This window comes from Struthio camelus, chromosome 3 (assembly GCF_040807025.1).
Source record: "Struthio camelus isolate bStrCam1 chromosome 3, bStrCam1.hap1, whole genome shotgun sequence".
Lineage (NCBI taxonomy): Eukaryota > Metazoa > Chordata > Aves > Struthioniformes > Struthionidae > Struthio > Struthio camelus.
Window position 1 is genome coordinate 99,810,095 of NC_090944.1, and position 20,372 is coordinate 99,830,466.

At 39.3% G+C, this 20,372-nt stretch overlaps 1 protein-coding gene across 3 annotated transcripts in view; it reads right to left on the reverse strand.

Moving 5' to 3' along the window:
• SMYD3 (SET and MYND domain containing 3) overlaps positions 1 to 20,372 on the reverse strand; it is a 441,959-nt gene that overhangs the window by 176,186 nt on the left and 245,401 nt on the right. The window contains exon 6 of one of the 3 annotated variants that reach the window (XM_068939323.1): positions 14,096 to 14,155. The exons of the other annotated variants lie outside the window; for them this stretch is intronic. Coding sequence (XP_068795424.1) covers positions 14,096 to 14,155 — 60 coding nt within the window. The remainder of the gene's footprint in view (positions 1 to 14,095; positions 14,156 to 20,372) is intronic. 3 annotated transcript variants of the gene reach the window in all.

Here is a 20,372-nt window from a genome sequence, read left to right on the forward strand (position 1 = left end):
TTCCCCACCTCGCAGCTGCACCACAGAGCCTTTAAGGAAGAGCGAATCACCTGAGCTCACACATGAAGTTTTGTAACAAATACAGAATTAACTGTGTGACCCTTGCCTCACTGAAGTTGATGAAGATACTTTTTAAGCGCAGATTAATCGCAAAGAAAGGGTTGCAAGTTTGTTCCGCTACTGGCCACTTCCAATCGTTCATCTTAAAACATACAGGGCGAAATCTTAAAACTCAATAGTTTTGAGTTTTGAGAGTTCAAACAGACACTCTGAGCTACCAAACAAGCATTCTGAGTGAGTTTTCAACCTGGCTGACTCTATATATAACTGCTGTTTCTCTGATGAATGGGACTACAGGGAGACAGACCAAACAATTCAAGAGCCATATGCACTGACATTTGCCAGCAACGTATCTCTGCCTTCTTCATCCAAGTCCTAAAATTTTCTTGTTGCAAATGATTCATAAAAAGCAGCTGTAAAACACTGCTTTTCTGTCAAGGAGTATGAACCCTCAAGAAGCAAAAACTGAAATTCGTCCGCTCTTCTTCTCACCAAGACATTCTCCTTTCGAAAACGTAAGTTATTACACTTTGCCTACTAGCAGGAATCAGTTCAGCAATTTAAGAACATACACACCTAAGTTCCTGCACATTCTTTCTGATGAATGTGATGTTTGCTAATTGTTGGAATTGACTCAGTTAGGGTAATCTCAATAATAGGAATTAAATAGTAAATGTTTCCAGGATCTGATCATTTAATCACCATTTTTAACTGAGTGTACTGATTTGTTATTTATACAGTTTGCTAGGTCCTGGATGAACAAAGGGTCTCTGTGAACACTAATGCTCATAAAATCTAAGAGACTGCAAAAGAAAAGGTTGTGTTAAATTAGATCTCTTACCACCTTCTAATAGTCACTTCATGCAATTTTCAGATTTCTTAGATCTTACAGTTTAAAAAAATATATTTTAATAATTTAAGCAGTTCTCAGCAAAATCAGGATTCTGAACTAAAAACATGCATTAAAACATTTCAGATGAAACAAAAGAGAGAAACAGAAAACTCCTGAAGCATCCTTTTTCTACTGATGCTGTATATACATTATACTAATTGCTGATAGCAGATGACAAATATTAAAAATATACTTTTAAACTACATTATCTTTATTGGAAGCTAAAATTCCTAAGTTGCTAAATCAAGTCATTTTGTTCACTAGTAATCCATAAATTAACTAAAAATTAGCTGTAAAAAGTCTGCTTCGAATATTCACAAGTAGGTACTACCTATTTATTCAGCTAATGGAAATCCCTAAGCATTACATAATTTTCAGTAAACACCCAGCATTTTAACATGAACTTATGTTGAGATATTCACCTGCTCCAAAATAAATGCGTAAATCCTGGAATTATTAAAGTCAGTGGCAAAAATTCCATTGAATTCAACAGCAATAAGATTTCAGACAGTATTTCCTTAGATCTAGAAAAGCTGACCTCAAAATAAACTCTGAGACTCTGGAAGACTCTGTAACTAACTTGAAAATAGCAAAAGACTAACAGCAAAAGTATTTCAGTGACTAATTCAAAGAAGACTGTCATAGCAGCATTAAACAGAAAGAAGAAAAGAGCATATCTTTGTCCCTTTTTATAATTAAAATCAATAGAATGCCCTGAATTGAAAATGAGAGCAGAAAATAAAGGTAATGATTAAATATTCACTGCATGCAGAGAACAGCCCTTTCCATAAAGCTTTCACAGTCCAGCTGAGCTGATTTCCTCCACTAAATCATGTTGTTGGTATTTGGAAATGGTTCTGGCAAGAGCCACACAGATGGAAGAAAATGAAGTAACACCAACAAATTAAAAAAGAGAAATTTCACTTGCTATTTGATGTAGCTCCTCCAGAAATACAAGCAAATAATAGTCCTGGGACAGCTGTGAACAAGTTTGAAACCACAGGATATGAACTTCCGACACAGAGATGAAATTACTATAAGAAAGTACTATATTAATTGTAAGTATTACTCATAGCATCAGTTGCCACCTCACATCTCTGACAGACAAATGTAGAACTGAGAAAAAGGCTCCCAATTTGCACCTAGGACAATGTACTCGTCCACAGAGAAGCCAAAGAACAACTACATCTTTCGGAAGTTGTGAAATTACACCAAACACACACCCAAAAGACAAACTCCCTTTCCATCACTGACCCTTCACACTGCAATGAGAACATCTGCAACTGACCTATGTGCCTCAAAGAAAAATGCCATGTGTCTGGCTGCTTTTTGTTCAACTGCAATGTTTTTCTATTGTAAAGACTCATGTAGTTTTCCCTTGAACTACTTCCATTACTGAGCAATATTTCATGTCCAGCAAAAACATTAGCTGTCTCTGATCAACTGATACATCATTATTTCTATGCTGCCTATTACAGATGCTGCTTGGCATCCAGCTCTCAGAGCACCTCAGAAAGGACGAGGAAAGAAAAGGGAAGCTGTTGCCTGGGAACACAGTATTAACTTAGAGCAGCTGAAACATATACTTAGTAGTACTGGCTGCATTAGTCCTACACAAGGTAAAAGAGGAGGTTTAAAGTGTAAATGCCCTTTGGAAGAGGAACCAGAACAAATCCACTATAAATAAGACTTCAACATGCACAGGAAAGATACTGGATTGACTCCACAGGAATTATGGTAAAACACATGGAATCCATGCTAGTACTGCATACAATTTTTAAAAAATTATTTCTGCTTCCAAGGGGGAAGCATTATCAAGATAAATAGAAATGCTACCTCAGAGTTGAACAGAAGGATCTTTTCCAGCTGCATGAAAAAGCTATGTGAACAATCATTATCAGGAAGACTGCCTTTTATTGTTTGTTTCCAGAAAAAGTGGAAGTTGAGGTTATTGCAACTGCTACACACTGCTTGCTAATACTGGCAAGATACTTTTTGCTTTTCTGATCTGAAGCTCTACCTCACAGTTCTGAGGGAAGCATGGATAAAAAACCACCACCAATTCATCAGGCAAGCACACCTACCTGTCAAACCCCTATAAACTATGCAGTGCGGGCACATTTTATAGACATTTAGTTTTGAGGTTAATAAAACCTGTCTTATAGGACACTAAAGTACAATAAAGCTAATGACATTAGAAATGAACTGCCTTTTTTACTTAGTAAGACTTTTTACAGCGTTATGATTGGGTGTGAGGACAGTGATCCATGTCACTTGAAATCATAAGATTTTAATACACCTTGAAATGCCTTTTAATAGTCCTTATAATCAGTCCTGTGCCAGCAAAAAAAAATCAAATTGTTAAGAGCATCCAGGGTCAGGCATATGCAGTCATAAACCTCTTTTACCATACTTCGTCTTCTCCAGATTCTCAAGGTTTGAAAAAATCAAAAGCTGGAATCCGACTCCAAAAGAGCTAACTGGCTTAGTATTAGCATCTCAGAGGATCAGATACGTCCCCTCCAGATCTTGTGGCTAACACCATCCAGTTGGGTTCCAGCCTCATCGTGCTTGGCGTGCCCAAACATAGGCATAGACATGAATCAACAAAAATATTAATGAAGTCAAAGTTAATCTGATGGAGGAAAAGAAGGGGAGTGGGATTTACTTCTGAGTTTCAGGAGGACTTGTTTTTATCACCTTAAGATTGTTTTAGGGCTACTACCATTGACTGGGTCGACTAGTAGACAAATATTCCAACTGTTCTTCTGGCATTTCAACTTTAAATGTTTTCAATGTCCTGAAACACCAGTCAATGCAGAGTCAATGCAATTCTCAGTCACGTTGAGAGTAAAAATATATACAGATAGAGGCTAGTTAAGATAGATGTCATCTTGAGAGAAGGAATCGCTCCAAGGGAAACGGATGGCTTGGAGATCTGCTTGCTGAGCTCCGCTGTGGATGCTGCCAGCAAGCCCTGCTGCAGGGTGCTGCAGTGCTCCTTGCCACAGCCGCCCTGATCCTTGTCACAGTTAGCGCTGGTCACGCTGCTTCAAAATGACATGGCAGACGCAGCCTCTGCCAGCTACATCTGGCATACCAAATAAGAAGCCTTGGTCCCAACTAACATTGTGAAGGATGGAGTCATCTGCTGCCAATTACTTTCTTGCAGAGAGCAAACAGCCCCTGGACGTGAAAGTTAACTGCAAAGGTTCTGCTCTTTTCTCTATACAAATGTCAGATAAATCTGTACTTGTGTCTGCAACATGGTGAATATCAACTTCTACTGAGCAACAGGTCTACAGCCCTCTTCCATAACCGTAGAAGATAGAAAGGAGTAATCTGCAACCTCCAAGCTAAACCTGTTACTTGAAGGGACAGAAAATAAACAATGCATATAGTATGCTACTTTAACTTATGTTAAACACGTGAAGAACAACACTGGCTGTCCTTCCGCAAACAAGAGATTTTCAAGAGAGTTTAGGAACAGTTTTTCATTTTGTGGGGGTAAACACACAGAACTGCCTTATGCAAAAAGCCATTCTTTTTTTCTAAACAAAATGGAATACATGTTTGTAGTACTGTCAGTGAGCCTATACAGGCATAACTGAGAACAAAATTAAGCTCGTTTATGCTATGTGGTGTTATGAAAGGGCATCTTAAAGAAAAGTCTATTCTACCAGGTTCAGAAACAATATTGCCAGTACTGTATAGGCTAAATTTTTGGTTCAATAACACAGATAAATCTAAGGCTCGAATTTGATCTTACAGAAGGACATTTATGCATTTATCAAAAAAAAAAAAAGTTCAGCCAAAAGTATCTCAATATTTTCCACACGGTATTAAGCTGGTCTTTCTTGAGGCTCAAGTTTTGCTGTGTTTATACTGCTGTAAACCCAGCATAATCACTGATTTTTGCAGAGATGCTGTAACAGAGATGAAAAATCTATTATTTACTTTAAAATGTGGCATCCATTATAAGCATCTGTTTTCAGAGTCTCATCCTCAGTGGCTAGCATTTGACAATACTGGTATTTGGAACCCAGGAGAAGAACATGTAATAGGAGCTCGTTTGTTTTGCGTTTTTTCTTTGGTGGAGAAACAGCACACTTCTAGCTAAATACAGTTTTGCTTGTGTTTAGTATTAAATGCATAAAAAAATAGAAGCTACCAATTCAAATATTATATGAACTTCATGCAACTTTAAATACGTTCAATTTATGAATCTCAATCTAACTAGCAAATCCACAAAGTGATGCCTTTCAGCATGCTAAAATATGAATAATATACTCTGAAAAAATATTACCATTAGTGTAAGAAATTTGAATTTTTTTCCCCTCCATTTCATCAAGATGACTCTCATTGTAAGACTACGCATTCTCACTACAGAATTGGACCGACCATTTATGCATCCAGAAAGCAGCCAGAATACGAATTCTCTAGACCTTCGCTGATATTAGGTAGGAGGAATATGGAGCGGATGGAGCCCTGCTTTTGCTTTCCCCGCTGCACAATAGCTGAGGGAACACAGTAAGCATGACAGGAGGACATCACAGAGTCCTAGCAAGCAGCCACCAGCAAACACGCTGTCGTCAGGGAAAGGGATACACTTAGCCGCCTGGGAAGCAGAGAGACCCACTTGTATAATTTTACCTTAACGCTCAAGGCAGCAGCTGTGACTGCGGAGACTTCCAGGTGAATGAGCACTGAGCTCTGGGCATCTATCTGTCCATGCAAGGTTAATGGAGCAAACCTTTTACTGTGATTAAGGCTCTTCCTGCTCGCTCCCATTCACTTACTGTAAAGCTTTACTGTCAGGAATCTGTTAGCACCAGAGCTTGTTTGCCGTTATTTGCTCAGCGATTTTGCGTAGCAGTTGCGAAACTGTCGGCAAAGGAATAATTGTAAGAAATTGTCTGAACTGATTGCCAGTCTCGGGATGAAAAAACTGCCCTTTCTATTTCCTTCTCTACGACAAGGGTGGGAGGTTACATTCTGCAGGAAAAAAAAATTGCAATCTAAACTAACACAATGATGGCTGCTTCTGTTGATTTCAGTAGCCAGGAAAGACAACAATGTGTTCTTTGGCTGGCTCAGGTTTTTACAGCTTTGCTGTGTATGACGAAAATAGACTTTCCCTAGGATAATTACTGCCATCTGGTTGAACTTGCAGTCTTCTGCCGTAATAAAATCCTCACATTAGGATTTTCTTTAACAAAAACACACAAACAAAATGCACAGAAATACTGGACAGCAACCACACTGAGTATTTATATTTTGTGGCTATACCTGATCACTCAGTTCATAATGTGGCCCACTAGGATCAGCCATGAATTTGTAGCTCGGGGGGGTAAATGGGGTTGTAGTTTCCTTCATTTTCTTTAGCATTCTCCTGGACTCTTATATGCAGTTGCCATTATTGTGGCTTCATATACTGGCAGCAAGCAACTGCTTATGCAGCATGATATATTTCTTGGAGGGTCTTTTACAAATTCATTCCTTGCTTAGTCTGGTACTCACGGTGATTTGCATGTTGAACACACAAGGAAAGTTAGACACATTTAAGGGTGAAGAGAACTTTGTCAGTGCTAGTGAGGGGACTAAGGGGGGACCACAGTCTCTAACTGAAGTAAAGAGTAGAGCTGCGCCTCAGAAATCCATCCCAGCATGGAAGCTTGTGTTTGGCCCAGTTATATTTGACTCAGATGATAGCCTGGGGCAAACGCAAGTCTTCCACACAAGACCAGAAGTCCTCCTAGCGGTTCTACATGGACCTGGAGATCATCAGGAGCAATAAGCATGAGGGAATATCATGGGGCTCAGCAAGAGGTCCACGAGCTCTCTAAAAAGCCTTTTAAGGCCTCCTCTAAATTTCTGGAGATCTTCCTCGCCCCTCCAGCTCCATTAACATGTTCATTATGTACAACAACCATTTTTCAGTCACAAGCACCAGCTTCTGACTTATAAAAAATAACACTGTATTTCAAAATAATGGCTATAATACTACAGCATCCATCACCTAGCTCATAAACTGAGAGCTGGAACCACTTGCTCGTTTAGTTAATGGGTTGAAATAATGAGAGTTAAACAACAAAAAATAGACTATAATAAATACATTAGGTTAAAGCAGCTTTTTATGTTTTGCCAGGGTTTTCTTCCCTAACTTAAATTAAAATTTGCAAATATAAAGAGTTTAATAAATGCATGTCTGGCTTGGGGCTAATGTGTAAGATAAACAATGGCTCACAAAAAAATATATCAAAGATGAATTCTTTTGCCCCAGTACAAAATCTTGTGGCTTTTTGGATTTCCTATCGTATTAACAAGTGAGACTCTATGCTGCAAACTGGAATCATGCCACAGTAACCAAGCTTTAGTCTGTGGGACCCTGTACATTATATACACACTCTTGTTATACAAATACTTAAGATATATATGGAACTCTTTTAAAAAACTGTGTTGTATACATGACTAGAAACAATAATTCTTATGTTGGAATTTTTTTTTAAGTCTGGGTCTTGCAATTTACGCTGCATATGGACTTAGTAGTTGGGTCAGCCAACACATTAGAAGCTCGTATCCTTCACATTACTTGATGGAAATATCTCCAATTTCAAGACTTTTCAGGATAAGACACTGAGGTTTTTTTAGACAGCATCAATCAATGTATACTCTGGTAAGACTGACTATATTGTTGAATATATTTGTTGTTTGAATATATATTCATTTGTGCAACATTTTTTTCCTTTTGAACATGCAAGTACACATAGAAATTTCAGATAAAACAGATAGAGTAGAATACCTTGTTAAGGTTTTCATGCTTCAAAGAGCTGCTCGATAAATTGCATGTAATAAAAGATTGACTTTGAACAAATGGAGTGCAGAACAATTAATCATTGGACAACGTAGCAAAAACTTATTCTTACCACATTTTTAAGATGGTAGAGAATTCAACCAGCGTCCCTTACTCAGGTTAAAATGGTCAAATAGTACCTGAGGTCATACATATATGTGGAAATAGGACAACACATCTGATACAGATTATAGAAAGCCAAATGCAGTGCGAGCATTTCTTCACCTAAAAGAACCTATAGAATCAAACCTGAGAATACTTTCTTAACACCCACCACACTACTTTGTCACAAACCAAACAATTCTTGTTCAAAACAGCCACAAGAAATTATATCTGGATCCAGAGATGGCAGAGGGTCTATATTAGTTGGTGAAATAAAGACAACAGAAAATGTATTTTTTCAGCTGTGCTTGAAAAAAACAGAAAGGGATTATAAAATTTTACATGTTAACCTAAATAGATCTACTACATCACTGACTAAGGAACAAAATACCAACTTTTGCTTTAGTACTAGCTGAGTCCTTTCTTCTCTTAGGAAAGTAGGAGCATAAGCTTATGTATAAAGGAGGTTTTTCTCCAAAAAGCCTTACTGAGCAGTAAGGAGGCTATCAGAATAAAAACAACAGGATGAACTTTATCAGTAGCATTTTATGGGCTGACCTCCATTCAGATAGGAAGTGAATAGACTCAGCAGACTTTCAGATGACATGGAGGTAGAGGGAGTAGCTGACATGGTCAATGCCAGAGCCTCAATCCAGAAAGTTTTCAATAAATCTGAGGATTGACCCAACAGAAACCTCAAGACTTTCAACAAGGAAAAATGCAGAATTCTGCACCTGGAATGGAAAAGCCCCATATGCTGACACGGGCTGGGAAATGCCTGGCTAAGCAGCGGCTCTTATGAAAATGACTGTGATGTTACAGTGGACATCAGGCTGCAACTGAGCTCTCACTGCGAAGAAAACAAATTACATACTGAATCACATTGGGATGACCATGGCCAGCAGACCAAGGGAAGCTACTACACCCCTGGTCAGCAACAGTGAGAGCCAGTTTTGCGTCCCTCAGTTCAAGAAGGATGCAGAGACACTGGAGAGGGTGCAGCAAAGGGCCACCAAGGTGATCAGGGGTGTAAAGCACATGCATATGTAGAGCACATGCACATGAGGAAGCTGGGAACATTTATTCTAGTGAAGAGGAGGCTGCAGGGTAATTTAATAACTGTCTACAACTACTTGTAGGGTAGTTATTAAGACGACAGCACCTCATCTCATCTTGCTAGCACCAGATAACACGACAAGGACAATAAGCACAAGTCACAGTTTCAGAGGTTCAAGCTGGGCAGTTGGAAAAACTTTTTCACTGTCAATCAGGATAGTGCAGCAGTGGAGTAGGCTGCCTAACAGCTTGTAGAATTTCTAACCTTAGAAAGGCTCATCCAGACAAAGCGATGACTGATCTGATTTAGTGCTGATTCTTCTGAGAAGAAGCTTGCAGTAGATGACCTCCAGAGTTTCTTCAAAATAGCATTTTCATGATTCTTTGAAATAAAACAGTCCAAAAGTATCCCTTTATTCTTTCTTAATCTGCTGCTTAACTGATCAGACACTGTAAACACTGATTTTTCTTCCATTATTTCTACTAGATATTTCTATGCAATACATGTATTCACAGAGCCCAACCCTTCAGTACTTCTTTAAGTAGAAGCTGTTCGTGTACATAATTGTACGCATCTACCTCGTCTGGAAATCATTTGCTAGCCCTATGCTGAAATGTTACTCTTTTCTTTCTTGCCTAATGAAGAGATATTTTTATCACAGCATAAATATTTCCACTCCCTAGAGTGGAGCTACGCTGTTACACAGTCACTGGTATCACAAACCGAATGTGAAGCACAACGGGCCACAACGCTGTTTTCAGGCAGCATCACCTGCTAAAATATTGTCATAATTCTCACCAAGATATCTGTTCAGAACGCACTGATGAATTTGCACTGTTACGTACAAAAAAGGGGACACACCATCCCGGACATATCGGAGAGTGAACACCATATTGCTCAGTGAAATACCTCATTTCAGTGCTTGAAAATTCAAGCGTATCCTCATCACTGACAAAAGAATTTTCTTCCTTAAACGCCTAAGAAGAAGATGACGTGGTGTCACTTTTCAGGAGAGTGAGAAATGAGAGCCGCCATCGCTGCAACAGAGAGCAGCTGCAAGCTGCACGCTGTTTTTACGGCCTTCTTAAAAATAACAAGGCGACCTTGGGGAAAAGCAGCAAAAAGCCCGCCGCACCTGCTTAACACGCACCCACTTGCGGAGGTGCCCGCAGCCGCAGCGCTGCCAAGGAAGGGCTGGGCAAGAGCACTCGAGCGGGCGTCGCTGAGCCGCGGGCAACCAACCGCCAGCGGCACCGGTGCGGCCACCCGCCTCCCAGTCCGCTCCCGTTGCAGGCATCCAAACGCAATGCGGCCGACGCGACAGACACGGGGAACTTCTCTTTCCTTCCCTCTCTAGGTCAGGTGCATAGGGTGCCTTGGGGACTCACTAGCGCCTAACAGAAGAAAAAGAGTTTATACCTATTTGGCGGATCTGTATACGCTCAAACTTTTAAGTGGGAAATGACAAAGAGAGAAATCGATCAGCACTACTTTAGAAATTGTTAGAGGAAATGAAAAAAACCACAAAAAAGCTGAAAGGCGGTGGCTATCCTGTATTCCTTCCCGCAGGCAGTCATGCTTGGGGCTGCTCTCACGGGGTAAAGGCGCTTGCTTGCACAGGAAGAAAGACAGTGTGTTGCCATCAATAAACAGACATTTGAGAAATCAACTTCGGTGCAAATGCTGTCCTCTGATCCTGAGCTACCAGAAGGAAGGAAAGGTCTTGCAGCAGCACAGAAACTCTCTGGGCAGCAGATGAGGTACATGCCCTGTGCGCTCTACAACCGTTTACCCACTTTCAGTGCTGCTTTGCCATTTTAAATTCTTATCGCTTGATCTAACCCAAACAAACATTAGTAGGAACAAAACTGGGCCTGCATGGAGATCAAAATAAACATCTGAATTCCCATGCAAATCATGTTCATCACATCTTTTTGTAGTATTTTAGCATACTGGATAATTTCAGTTAAATTAGTTGTTACTATCTAGGTGATATTAGTCATGGAAAACTACTCAAACAAATGGTTAAACATATGACTACCTAATAGGTGAAATACTGCTCAGAGGTAGTCTTTCCTTTTTTTGGAGATGGAAAGGGACAAAAAAGGAAAATGTTCATTTGATGGTACAGAAGTTCCAAGAAATTTCACTTTAAAATATTTTACAATAGAAGCTGTCTGGGTTCTAAAACTCATTTTAAAGATTCAGTCTAATTCCACTCCCTGTGGTAACAATTAGGAGTTTCTGAAAAGACAATTAAAAAAAAATGAACCGTTGATTCACTGCGTTTAAAAGCTTTGCCAACATTAAAGGCAGACAACAAAGCGAACGAAGGAAAAATAAAACTGAGGAAAAAAGGTTTTATGCTGTTTACCCCCTCAAAAGACTTTTCTTTGAAACCATTGATCCTCACAGCAATGACTGCATTTGTTGCCTTTTTATTTTAATGGTTCATTTATAGTATTAATAAACATGGCTCTAAGTAAGTAATTGTGTGTGTCAAAAGGTGAGGCCATCCTTCAGGGGCATCAGGTGCTTGGCATGAATCACGCTGTTCTGAAATGTTCAGGAAGGTGCCTGGTATTTTATAGGGCTTGAATGCTTTTGTTTAGATCCCCGTTGGGAAGCTACAGGGTACTCAGTACTTGTAGCAACATTGACCCCTTCAGGAAAAGAAAATTAAGTACTCTGGGGCAAAATGACGCCAGCTCAGGGTAAGCGAAACCGCAACCTAATCTGAGCAGGATCCCGCGGTTGGCGCCGGTGGGAGGGACTGCTCAGAGCAAGGGCTAGTGCAGCGCTCAGCGCCACGCAACGTCTCCCGCGGAGCGGCAGCACCCACAAACGCCAGCGATAAGCAGCGGCGACAGGCTCTTGGCAGCACAGGGACTTTCTCATGGTCTCCACACACACACACACACGAGTAAACTGCAACGTTACCATACAGCTTAGACAATGGAAAAAAAGGAGGGCAAGGTAAAATACATGTTTTACACATATTATGTGCACACATTTTACACAGATACGAGTTAAATACATGTTGCACTGTGTGGCTACAATTAGCGCACACGGCCAAGTGTGTGGATGCAGCATTTTCAGTGGATCAGAGAATATTCTCTCCTTGATGATTCAATCGGCAGACTCTACACTTAGGAGTGTTTCTCCTACATACAAAGATAACACCACGCCATAAGTTGTCATGCTCGCATTTAACTTTTTCTCAGATCACGTTGCCAAAGACTTCTCTATTTCCTCTTCATTTTCGAACTTGATTTTCTCATTCCGTGCAAGTTTGATCCTCTTGTATTTAGGGAATGAAGGTGCTTGAATAGTAAGGAGACAGGAACAGATTAAGACATTAGCTTCCTAAAACATCCAGGTTTCTGCTCGTCAAACTAGATACGGCAGACTTGTTTGGAGGACAGAGGGAGCTTCCCCGACATACAGATTAGATAGAGGCTTGATTCATTTCCTGTTCGCTATAGATGTGCTCATGACTCATCCTGTAAAGATGAAGTAATCTCTACAAAACAGCTGGAGAATTTAGACTGGAATATTATAAATCCCCTCCCAGTTCGTCAGCTCTGAAATAGTGTGAAAATATCCCTATCTAGATGCATAAAATAGCCTCTCCTCAAGGCTAAATCCCACACAGCGGCTTGTGATGAACATGATCCATTTTGTTCTTATTCGCGCTACTGTAAAGCTGCTGTATGAGCTGCTGCGGCAGAGGTTCACTCGCTATCTCTTGATCACCACGAGACTCAAAACCCATTTGGAGGGTTACGGGAGAGCGTTGGGGCTAGTGCAAACAAGCAAGACCAAACATCACCATACATGCTCTACAACACATAAGCACAACTGTAACTTGGAAGTTAAAGAACTAGCGTACTATCAGGACAGAGAAACTTGATTAAAGTCAAAAGAGATATAAAGTGAGATTAGATGTAATTAGTTCACCAAAAAGAAACATTCTCTCAAATTCTAAGACTGAATCACTCTTAAAATAAGGGAAATGATTGTTATTCAAATTTAAATCACTGCATTCAAATTAAGTATATTTTCACTTAGAATTTTACGGCCATCTCTGTCTTACATAGAGTGTGACACAATCGTTGCATTACTTTTCTCCATCACATATATCCTGTATCTTAAATAATGAAGTAATAATGAAGTAAAAAAATATGGCTTTTCATGAGATTTATTTCACACAGACACTACATTTTCTGAAAGAATGAGAAAATATCTCTAGTACCTTCAAGAAAGTCCTTAAAGGATCTGGACAAAAATATTAAAAAACAAAGTAAAAAGAAAAAAAAATTCAAAAGGAGTTGAAACATCAGTTGCCTTAGAAAATTAAATTGTATGTTGATCTTTGTAAAGAAACGTGAGTGGAAAGGAAGACGTCTGAATGGGGAATAACTTTCAAAAAAACTTCTCATACTGAAGCTATTGGAAGCATATTTATATCTTAAAGTTATCTTCAAAACTGAAGCACTACAGCATCTTGAGGGGACAATTTTACATAGGAAGCAAACAAGAACATGCATACCTTTTACAGGGATCCTGAGACACTGCAAAGGAATCAGATGAACTAATGGCGATCAGCTAGCAGGAATGACAGGGCAGAGACCACAACCCGAGGTTCAGTTTAGAGCTGGCTAAACCAGCCCAAGCCTAGTTATGTACATTTACACATATTTGAAAATGCGGTTCCTCTGCTTTTATTAAGAACTTATAAGCGAATGTACTGTGCAAGTACACTGAATTAACGACTCTCAAAATCCAAGTCCTTTTCTTAACCACAAAATGAGCTTGGGCAAGGAATAGCTCAAAATTCCCCTAAAGTTAATTGCTGAAGTCAGTTACTTTACAGGCTCTACTGGCAGCTGTAAAGGACAACTGCAGAATGGAAAGGTATACAATCATAAATAAAAAACTTCAAAAAAGTTATTATATCAGACTCACAGGCCCTGATCCCACAAACAGAATATCAAATATAACCATTAGAAATAACATTATAGAAGTATATGGGATTATTTATCTTGTTAAATATCATGCTCGGTAGAAATAATTTATTGGGAAGCTTAAATTTCTTGTCAATGTCAATTTATAAAGACTATCTGCATACCTTCTCAGAAACATCAGCAGATGCCATTTTCCCCAGGCCAGAACAGCAGCAGTATTGGAGCTAGGAAAAAAATTAAAGCAGCCTTTTTTCCAAAGCAAAATTGCTATAATCAAACTATTCTATTTTCATAAAAGTTCCATAATTTCTTCCTAATATTTCATTGAAGAGTGTTATTTACCATCAAACACGATCACTTACTAAGAAAGATATTTTTGGCCAGCACACACACCTGAGAAACTATTTCAAAAGAAGTTTCTGTAAGAAACATGAGAAAAATTATACAAAAAGGAAACAAGTCTATTTTGAATCTAATTAAACAACAACTTTCAGGTTTTTAAAAATCTCTTTCTTGTTTTTAACTAGCCTTAAGAATATAGCCTTTGTAAGATCCATTTTTGGACAGCCAATCTACCAGAAGCTGCACTTAGGCCAACCATTAACAGTACTGCACAACCTTCACACAAATATCAGTTATCAACAGCTTTAGGTCAGCAGTGTTTTAGCTGTATCTGTGTTTGCAGTCTGAGACACAGACATCGCACCTGTAAAGCTCTACCGGGTCCCAGCTCCGCAAGCTGCTCTCAGTGGATGCCAGGTCCGGCCTTGCAAAACACACTTGGAGGAGCACATTTCTCAGTCCCATCTAACAATGTCATGTATCCCAAAATAATCACCATCTGGAACAACAGGATCTGAATTAAGGTTGTTGGTGAGATCATACCTCATATGGTGCTTGCACTTGAAATTTTTTACTCCTTTACATTTTTTTCCAAATTGTTCTAAAATAAAAATGATCTTCACTGCTGTATATTCCTGAAGATTAGATATTTATACATTTTATTGATTCACAATTTAAAGAGTCATTCAGACCCACATTCTCATTCATAAATAGACCAGAAGGTCAGGTGTATATACATACATATATGCACACATACACACACACACATATATATATACACATTCCTAACACATACATATCCCTGTGTATCTGGAAATCGTCTGCACGCATACACAAGGGATGAGCAATGCATACACGAAACTGCAAATGAACGTGCTGTTTCTTAACAGCCGTTCTTCCATCAACTAGCTCAAAAATTAATATTAAGAATTTAACATACTTGATACATACGCTGACAGTTTCCAGGCTTAACCCCAAATCTGAATGTAAAATAATCCTCATAATAACTCCCACTAGCAATAACCTCCTTTTGTCAATTTTAACATGCTAGGTACAGGAAAAAAATAATCTGAGCTTGGTTGTCTTTCTATATTCTACAGATAGTCATCTCTGGCATCAGCACACTGAGTCCGGGCTTCACATTGATTTTCTTTTTTCTTGATGGATACAGTGAAATTGAAGTCCTGTGCGTTTCTGCTAAATAAGGTTCTGCCTTAGCTAATAGCAAACTATAACAATGGTCTGCAAAGAATGATGGGGAAAGGAAATCAGTCTTTTAAAAAAATCTGCCAACAGCAGCTGTGAATTTATAACTATCAATAAAATTGCTGAGGTTTTTATATGCACATTAACAGCACATTTCAGTGTAAAATGGGATTCTTAATTCTTTTCACAGAGCATTAAATCATGTTTAAGATTAAAAAATAAATCCTTGATCAGCTACTGACAGGTCCACTCCCTACCAAAAACATTCTGCTTTCTGTGCTTGTATTTTGTAGACTTCAATGAGAAACTAACTGCAAATAATTCATCTTGAAGTCAAACATAAAATAGTAGGATCAGACTACACATGTTCCTCATGTACTCCAAGCATGACTCCAGGAGTTTAATATTTTTTCTTGTCATGCAAAATGTGTTTCGAAAGAAAGACAAGTCACAAGTAGAAGATGGTGCATGACCAGGATTCAAATTTCTTCAGCTGCATGGGAAAACATCTTTCATTTACCGCATACTTCATGAGAGATCACATTATTCCCCTGCATTTGCTTTCAAACTCAAAGAACCTGCAAACATAAGGGAGCTTATAACCTGTGAGAATTATACTATGAGCTTGTAAAGCAGTTGCCAACATTTTGTTCAGTCTCACTTACAAAACCAGCAATATCTGGGCCTCCTGAGAGCCGTGGTTTGCAGAAGTGTTTCTCAGTTTCCAAATCCGGAAAGCACTGACACATGGATTAGATGGGGCCAGCAGGTCCTGTGGTGCTTCCTAGGTTGTTTTTTCTGCCAACCTCACTGCCCGTGCCTGATTGCACAGGCCTATCCTCAGGTTGTTTGCAACCCCGGCCAAACTTACCTTTCCTTACATTTCATCCTGTCCCTCACAAGTAATGTAGAATTTATCAGGGGAAATTTGAGTTTATCTCAGTTTTGAGAGATTAATAAAAATGAGCATCAGAGCATCTCCATACCTTGCCTTTTTCCCAAGCTTACTCTCAGCGCACATTAGCTAGGGCATTAGGGAGGGCTTGTTACTAGTGACATATTTTTTCATAATAGTGATATCCTTTGAGTAGGAATTTGACTGTGTCCTACAGTCTACTGATCAGAGCTCTATGAAAGGAAAGACAATAACAATTTTACGGCACAGCCAACATTGGCAGCATGTAAATTCAGTAGCCCAACAGTGTTCTGGTGTATGGATTTAATCTAATTCAACTTCTAGTTACACAATAAGAACAAATAAACACCAAACTCAACTGATAGTACCACAGATTGTAGTTTGTGAAGCACACTACCCAAGCATGACAAGGTGCTAACCTTGCAGTCCCTGCAGCAGGACATGAAGGGTACCAGCAACGTCCTTTCCCCATCGCCTGTCCACAGAGGTACCATTACATCCACTATGAGACAAAACACATGAACAGATCTAGGCTCGGGCACTGTTACATGGCCAGATTTACAGTCTCTCTCTCTGTCACTCTTACCCTTAAGCAGCTGAGCAGGCACATGCCGTCACATGATGGATTCACAGCACCTTTTGGTGGGATGTTTGAGCTGCCCTGACAGCACGCCCAAGGTCCCAGCAATGCGCTCCCTCACCTGGGGAGGTTCGGGCTCCCACGAGAGGGCGAAGGAGGAGACTGCCCACACAGCCCACCTGGTGCCCGAACCCTTCCTGACGCCTCCGTTCCTCTCCAGCTCAGCTTACTGACAGCAAACACGAGATTAAGCAACACACATTTAGCTTCCAGATCTTCTCCAGAGACAAGGACAGTTGGTTTGGCCCAGTATTATTGGACTAGTTTTTAATGAAAAGCTACTACTGTACACCATTATGCAAGGAACATACGCAGCTGCAAGTGATTAATTACACCCTGGAAGAATGTAATAAGACCCTCTCGTATTTAAAATACGTTGTGACAACTGTTAATTTACTCTTTCTAATTATCAGAGCAGTGATGGAGTAACGCACCCTTCACCTCAAAGCACATTTTCTGAAGAATCTGCATATTATTCTTTTTCCTTCACTTCATCCATAGCTTTGTAAGGGTTCCTCGTTCCCTTCCTTAATGCAGGTTTGTAATCTAAGTGCTTTGCTTGAGCTGGCATTTTTATTACATCGGTGTTAATTGTTGGTTCTATACAACAGCCAACCTTGTTTCCGTTTTTAATTTAGAAAAGATAAAATGCTTCAAGGCTGAAATCAAAACAAAAAATTTCAATTTTGTCAAAGAAAGCATTTCAACCTCAATTTATTTTCTAAGAAATGACCATCTTTGGCAATACAAATAATTTCATTTTCATCACATTTCCAAGTAACAGGAATTCTAGAATTGTGACTATCTCAGGGGTCCATTTTGGTATGCTAAAAATGCTAAGCAGAAGTACATCAATTTTGAGAAGCGCTGAGCATCTATCACCAAGCAGTGAAAATCAGTGGCAGCTGTAGATGCACAAGAGTACTGAAAATTCAGACCTAGGTAGGCTAACTTCGGAAACAATCCAAAACAAAAATACAATTTTTTTACCCTACTGACCTGTTTGAGAAATATGGTGAGCCTCCTGTTTTAAAAGTGATTCTATACAGAAATAAATGGAATTGGTATTCCAGATGTGGCCTTGCTTTTCTGTGCTGGAAGAGCACAGCCAAGTCCAAAGCCATTGCTACTGACTTTCTCCGGTATGCCGACCCACACACTGACTAAGAGCAGAATTTCAGTAGCAGCTCCTAAGTTCTTATGGAATATTGTTCGCACTGATGGAAACTTTCATTTTGATCAAATGTAACACAAACTCATTTAATCTTTCATTAATTTTAATATGCTGCAAAAGACTTCAAGGAACATTGCATCTTACTCTCACTGTAGAACAAATAGAGTTACTGTGCAAAGAAATGAAAAAACACCCACACACTTAGCTGACACTTCTGAACACTCCTTTACGGGCCGTCTTACGCGATGTTACTTTCCAAAGCCAAACTATTCTGCAGCCTTTATTTGATGCAGATGAAAACTGGCCAAAGTAGGAACAGAAGAAAGAAACTTTGAGGATTGTAATCCACATGCCATTAAATGTATTTGTAGATTTCCCAAAGGAGAGAACAGAGAAAGCACTCCATAGGAGTACAGATAATTAATATCTATAAGAACAAAATTTTACTGCATGAATTGTTTTAATCAGTTAAAAATCCCAGTCCAACATGAAGAATTCCTGATTACAAACATTATTAACATGCCATACTAGATATGGTACCATTCCATATCTTTTCCTGCTTATCTGCTCTCATCAGTTACATTCTAGAGTTAGATTTGCAAATGAGTAGAAGATTTTAGACAACAAAAAAGTATCTAATTCACCCTGAAAGTTAGGGAGCTGTCATTTGTGGCTTGTATAAACAACCCCTTCTGTAAATCTTAAGTAAAAAATCATTACTTTAAATAGACAAACAGAAATTGGAGATTTACCTTACACATACAGTTGTCCTCAGTAATATAATAATATAGCAGCATTCAGGTTAAGATGAAAAAAAAAAAAGTATTATAGACTTTCTTGAGAAACAAGCTGCCCTTACACATTGCTTACAGTGTCATTTCTGGAAGACTCAACCCTTCCAACAAAATGATCGGTTAAATCTTTGTTGACAAAGATTGCTTTATAGCAAACCAAGACACTTAAGTTAATATATATAACTGAATTTAAAAAAATAGTAGATACAAGGCACTGATTTTTATCTTGACGTATCTAGCTGGAGTTTACCTTGGTTAGTTCCACCAGAAAAGATACTAGCTGTGCCTTATCTCCAACTTTTATTTGACACAGAACTAGCACAAAGGTGAAACCTTTTTTGGTTTTTGTTCTTTAACAGTAACACCCAGAGCACAAGGCTGACAATACTGGAGTGGTTCTTCCAATTTGCTTTACCAGCGGTATAGGTTTGAGCCACTTTTGCCATCTAACATGATGCAGCAGCCACCAAGAACGTATCTTCTTATCAAGAAGTATTTCCAAGAAGGGAAAGACAATCTCCCCGGAAGACCGGTGCCTTTGCTCAAGAGTTTCCCCTTGAGGCTCATTTCTCTAACACCAGTAATAAACACAGCCACCAGTGCTTTCAGCATACGCTTCTCTAAGGAGGCTGTAAACTAATGAGTCAAAAGATTTTGCAGAATGTCAGGTCATCACATTCAAATGTAACCGATTTCAGAAAACTGCAATTATTTCAGGCATTCTTAAAATTATTTTCAAGTTTACCACAGGTGCATGGACCTCTGCTTCCAAGTGCTGAAGCCCAGTCATGAGACTCGCCTTAGCAGACAGCTGTGTGCACGCCACGCAGAATTATATGTGCTATGTTGTCCTACTAATTTGCACATGAGGGTTAGAAGAGGACAGTTTTGTTCACAATTATTTTTTATTTTACCGCTCCTGTTGGTGGTAGCTGCATCCAAAGCACTTAAAATGCCATCCATTTGCTGCCATCGAAAACCATATGCCAGGGTACAACTAGATAAGCACAGACACCTATTGTAAATTCGCTCGCCTTTGCAAGCCTAACGGGATATTTTTGTGGCAAATGAACGTGGCGAATTCTGCTGTTTTGTCCCGTGAAGCATGATTCGCACATGAAATACTGTGTCCTTGGAAATGAAGAGTGTAATGATGCTTCTGCGGTTTGCAAAAGCCGCATGCCCCCAGAGAATCTGTGTCAGACGGCACGAGCAAGGGTGCTGGAGCAGTCTTTACCTAGGCGCTAATAAAAGAGGTGGGAGAGAGGAGCTGAAAATACAGCCGTGACAAAAGATGCTTTTGTTACACGTTGAGATGAATCTGAATCAAAATGTGTTCACAGTTACAATTTCTTCTACAGCTGGGAAA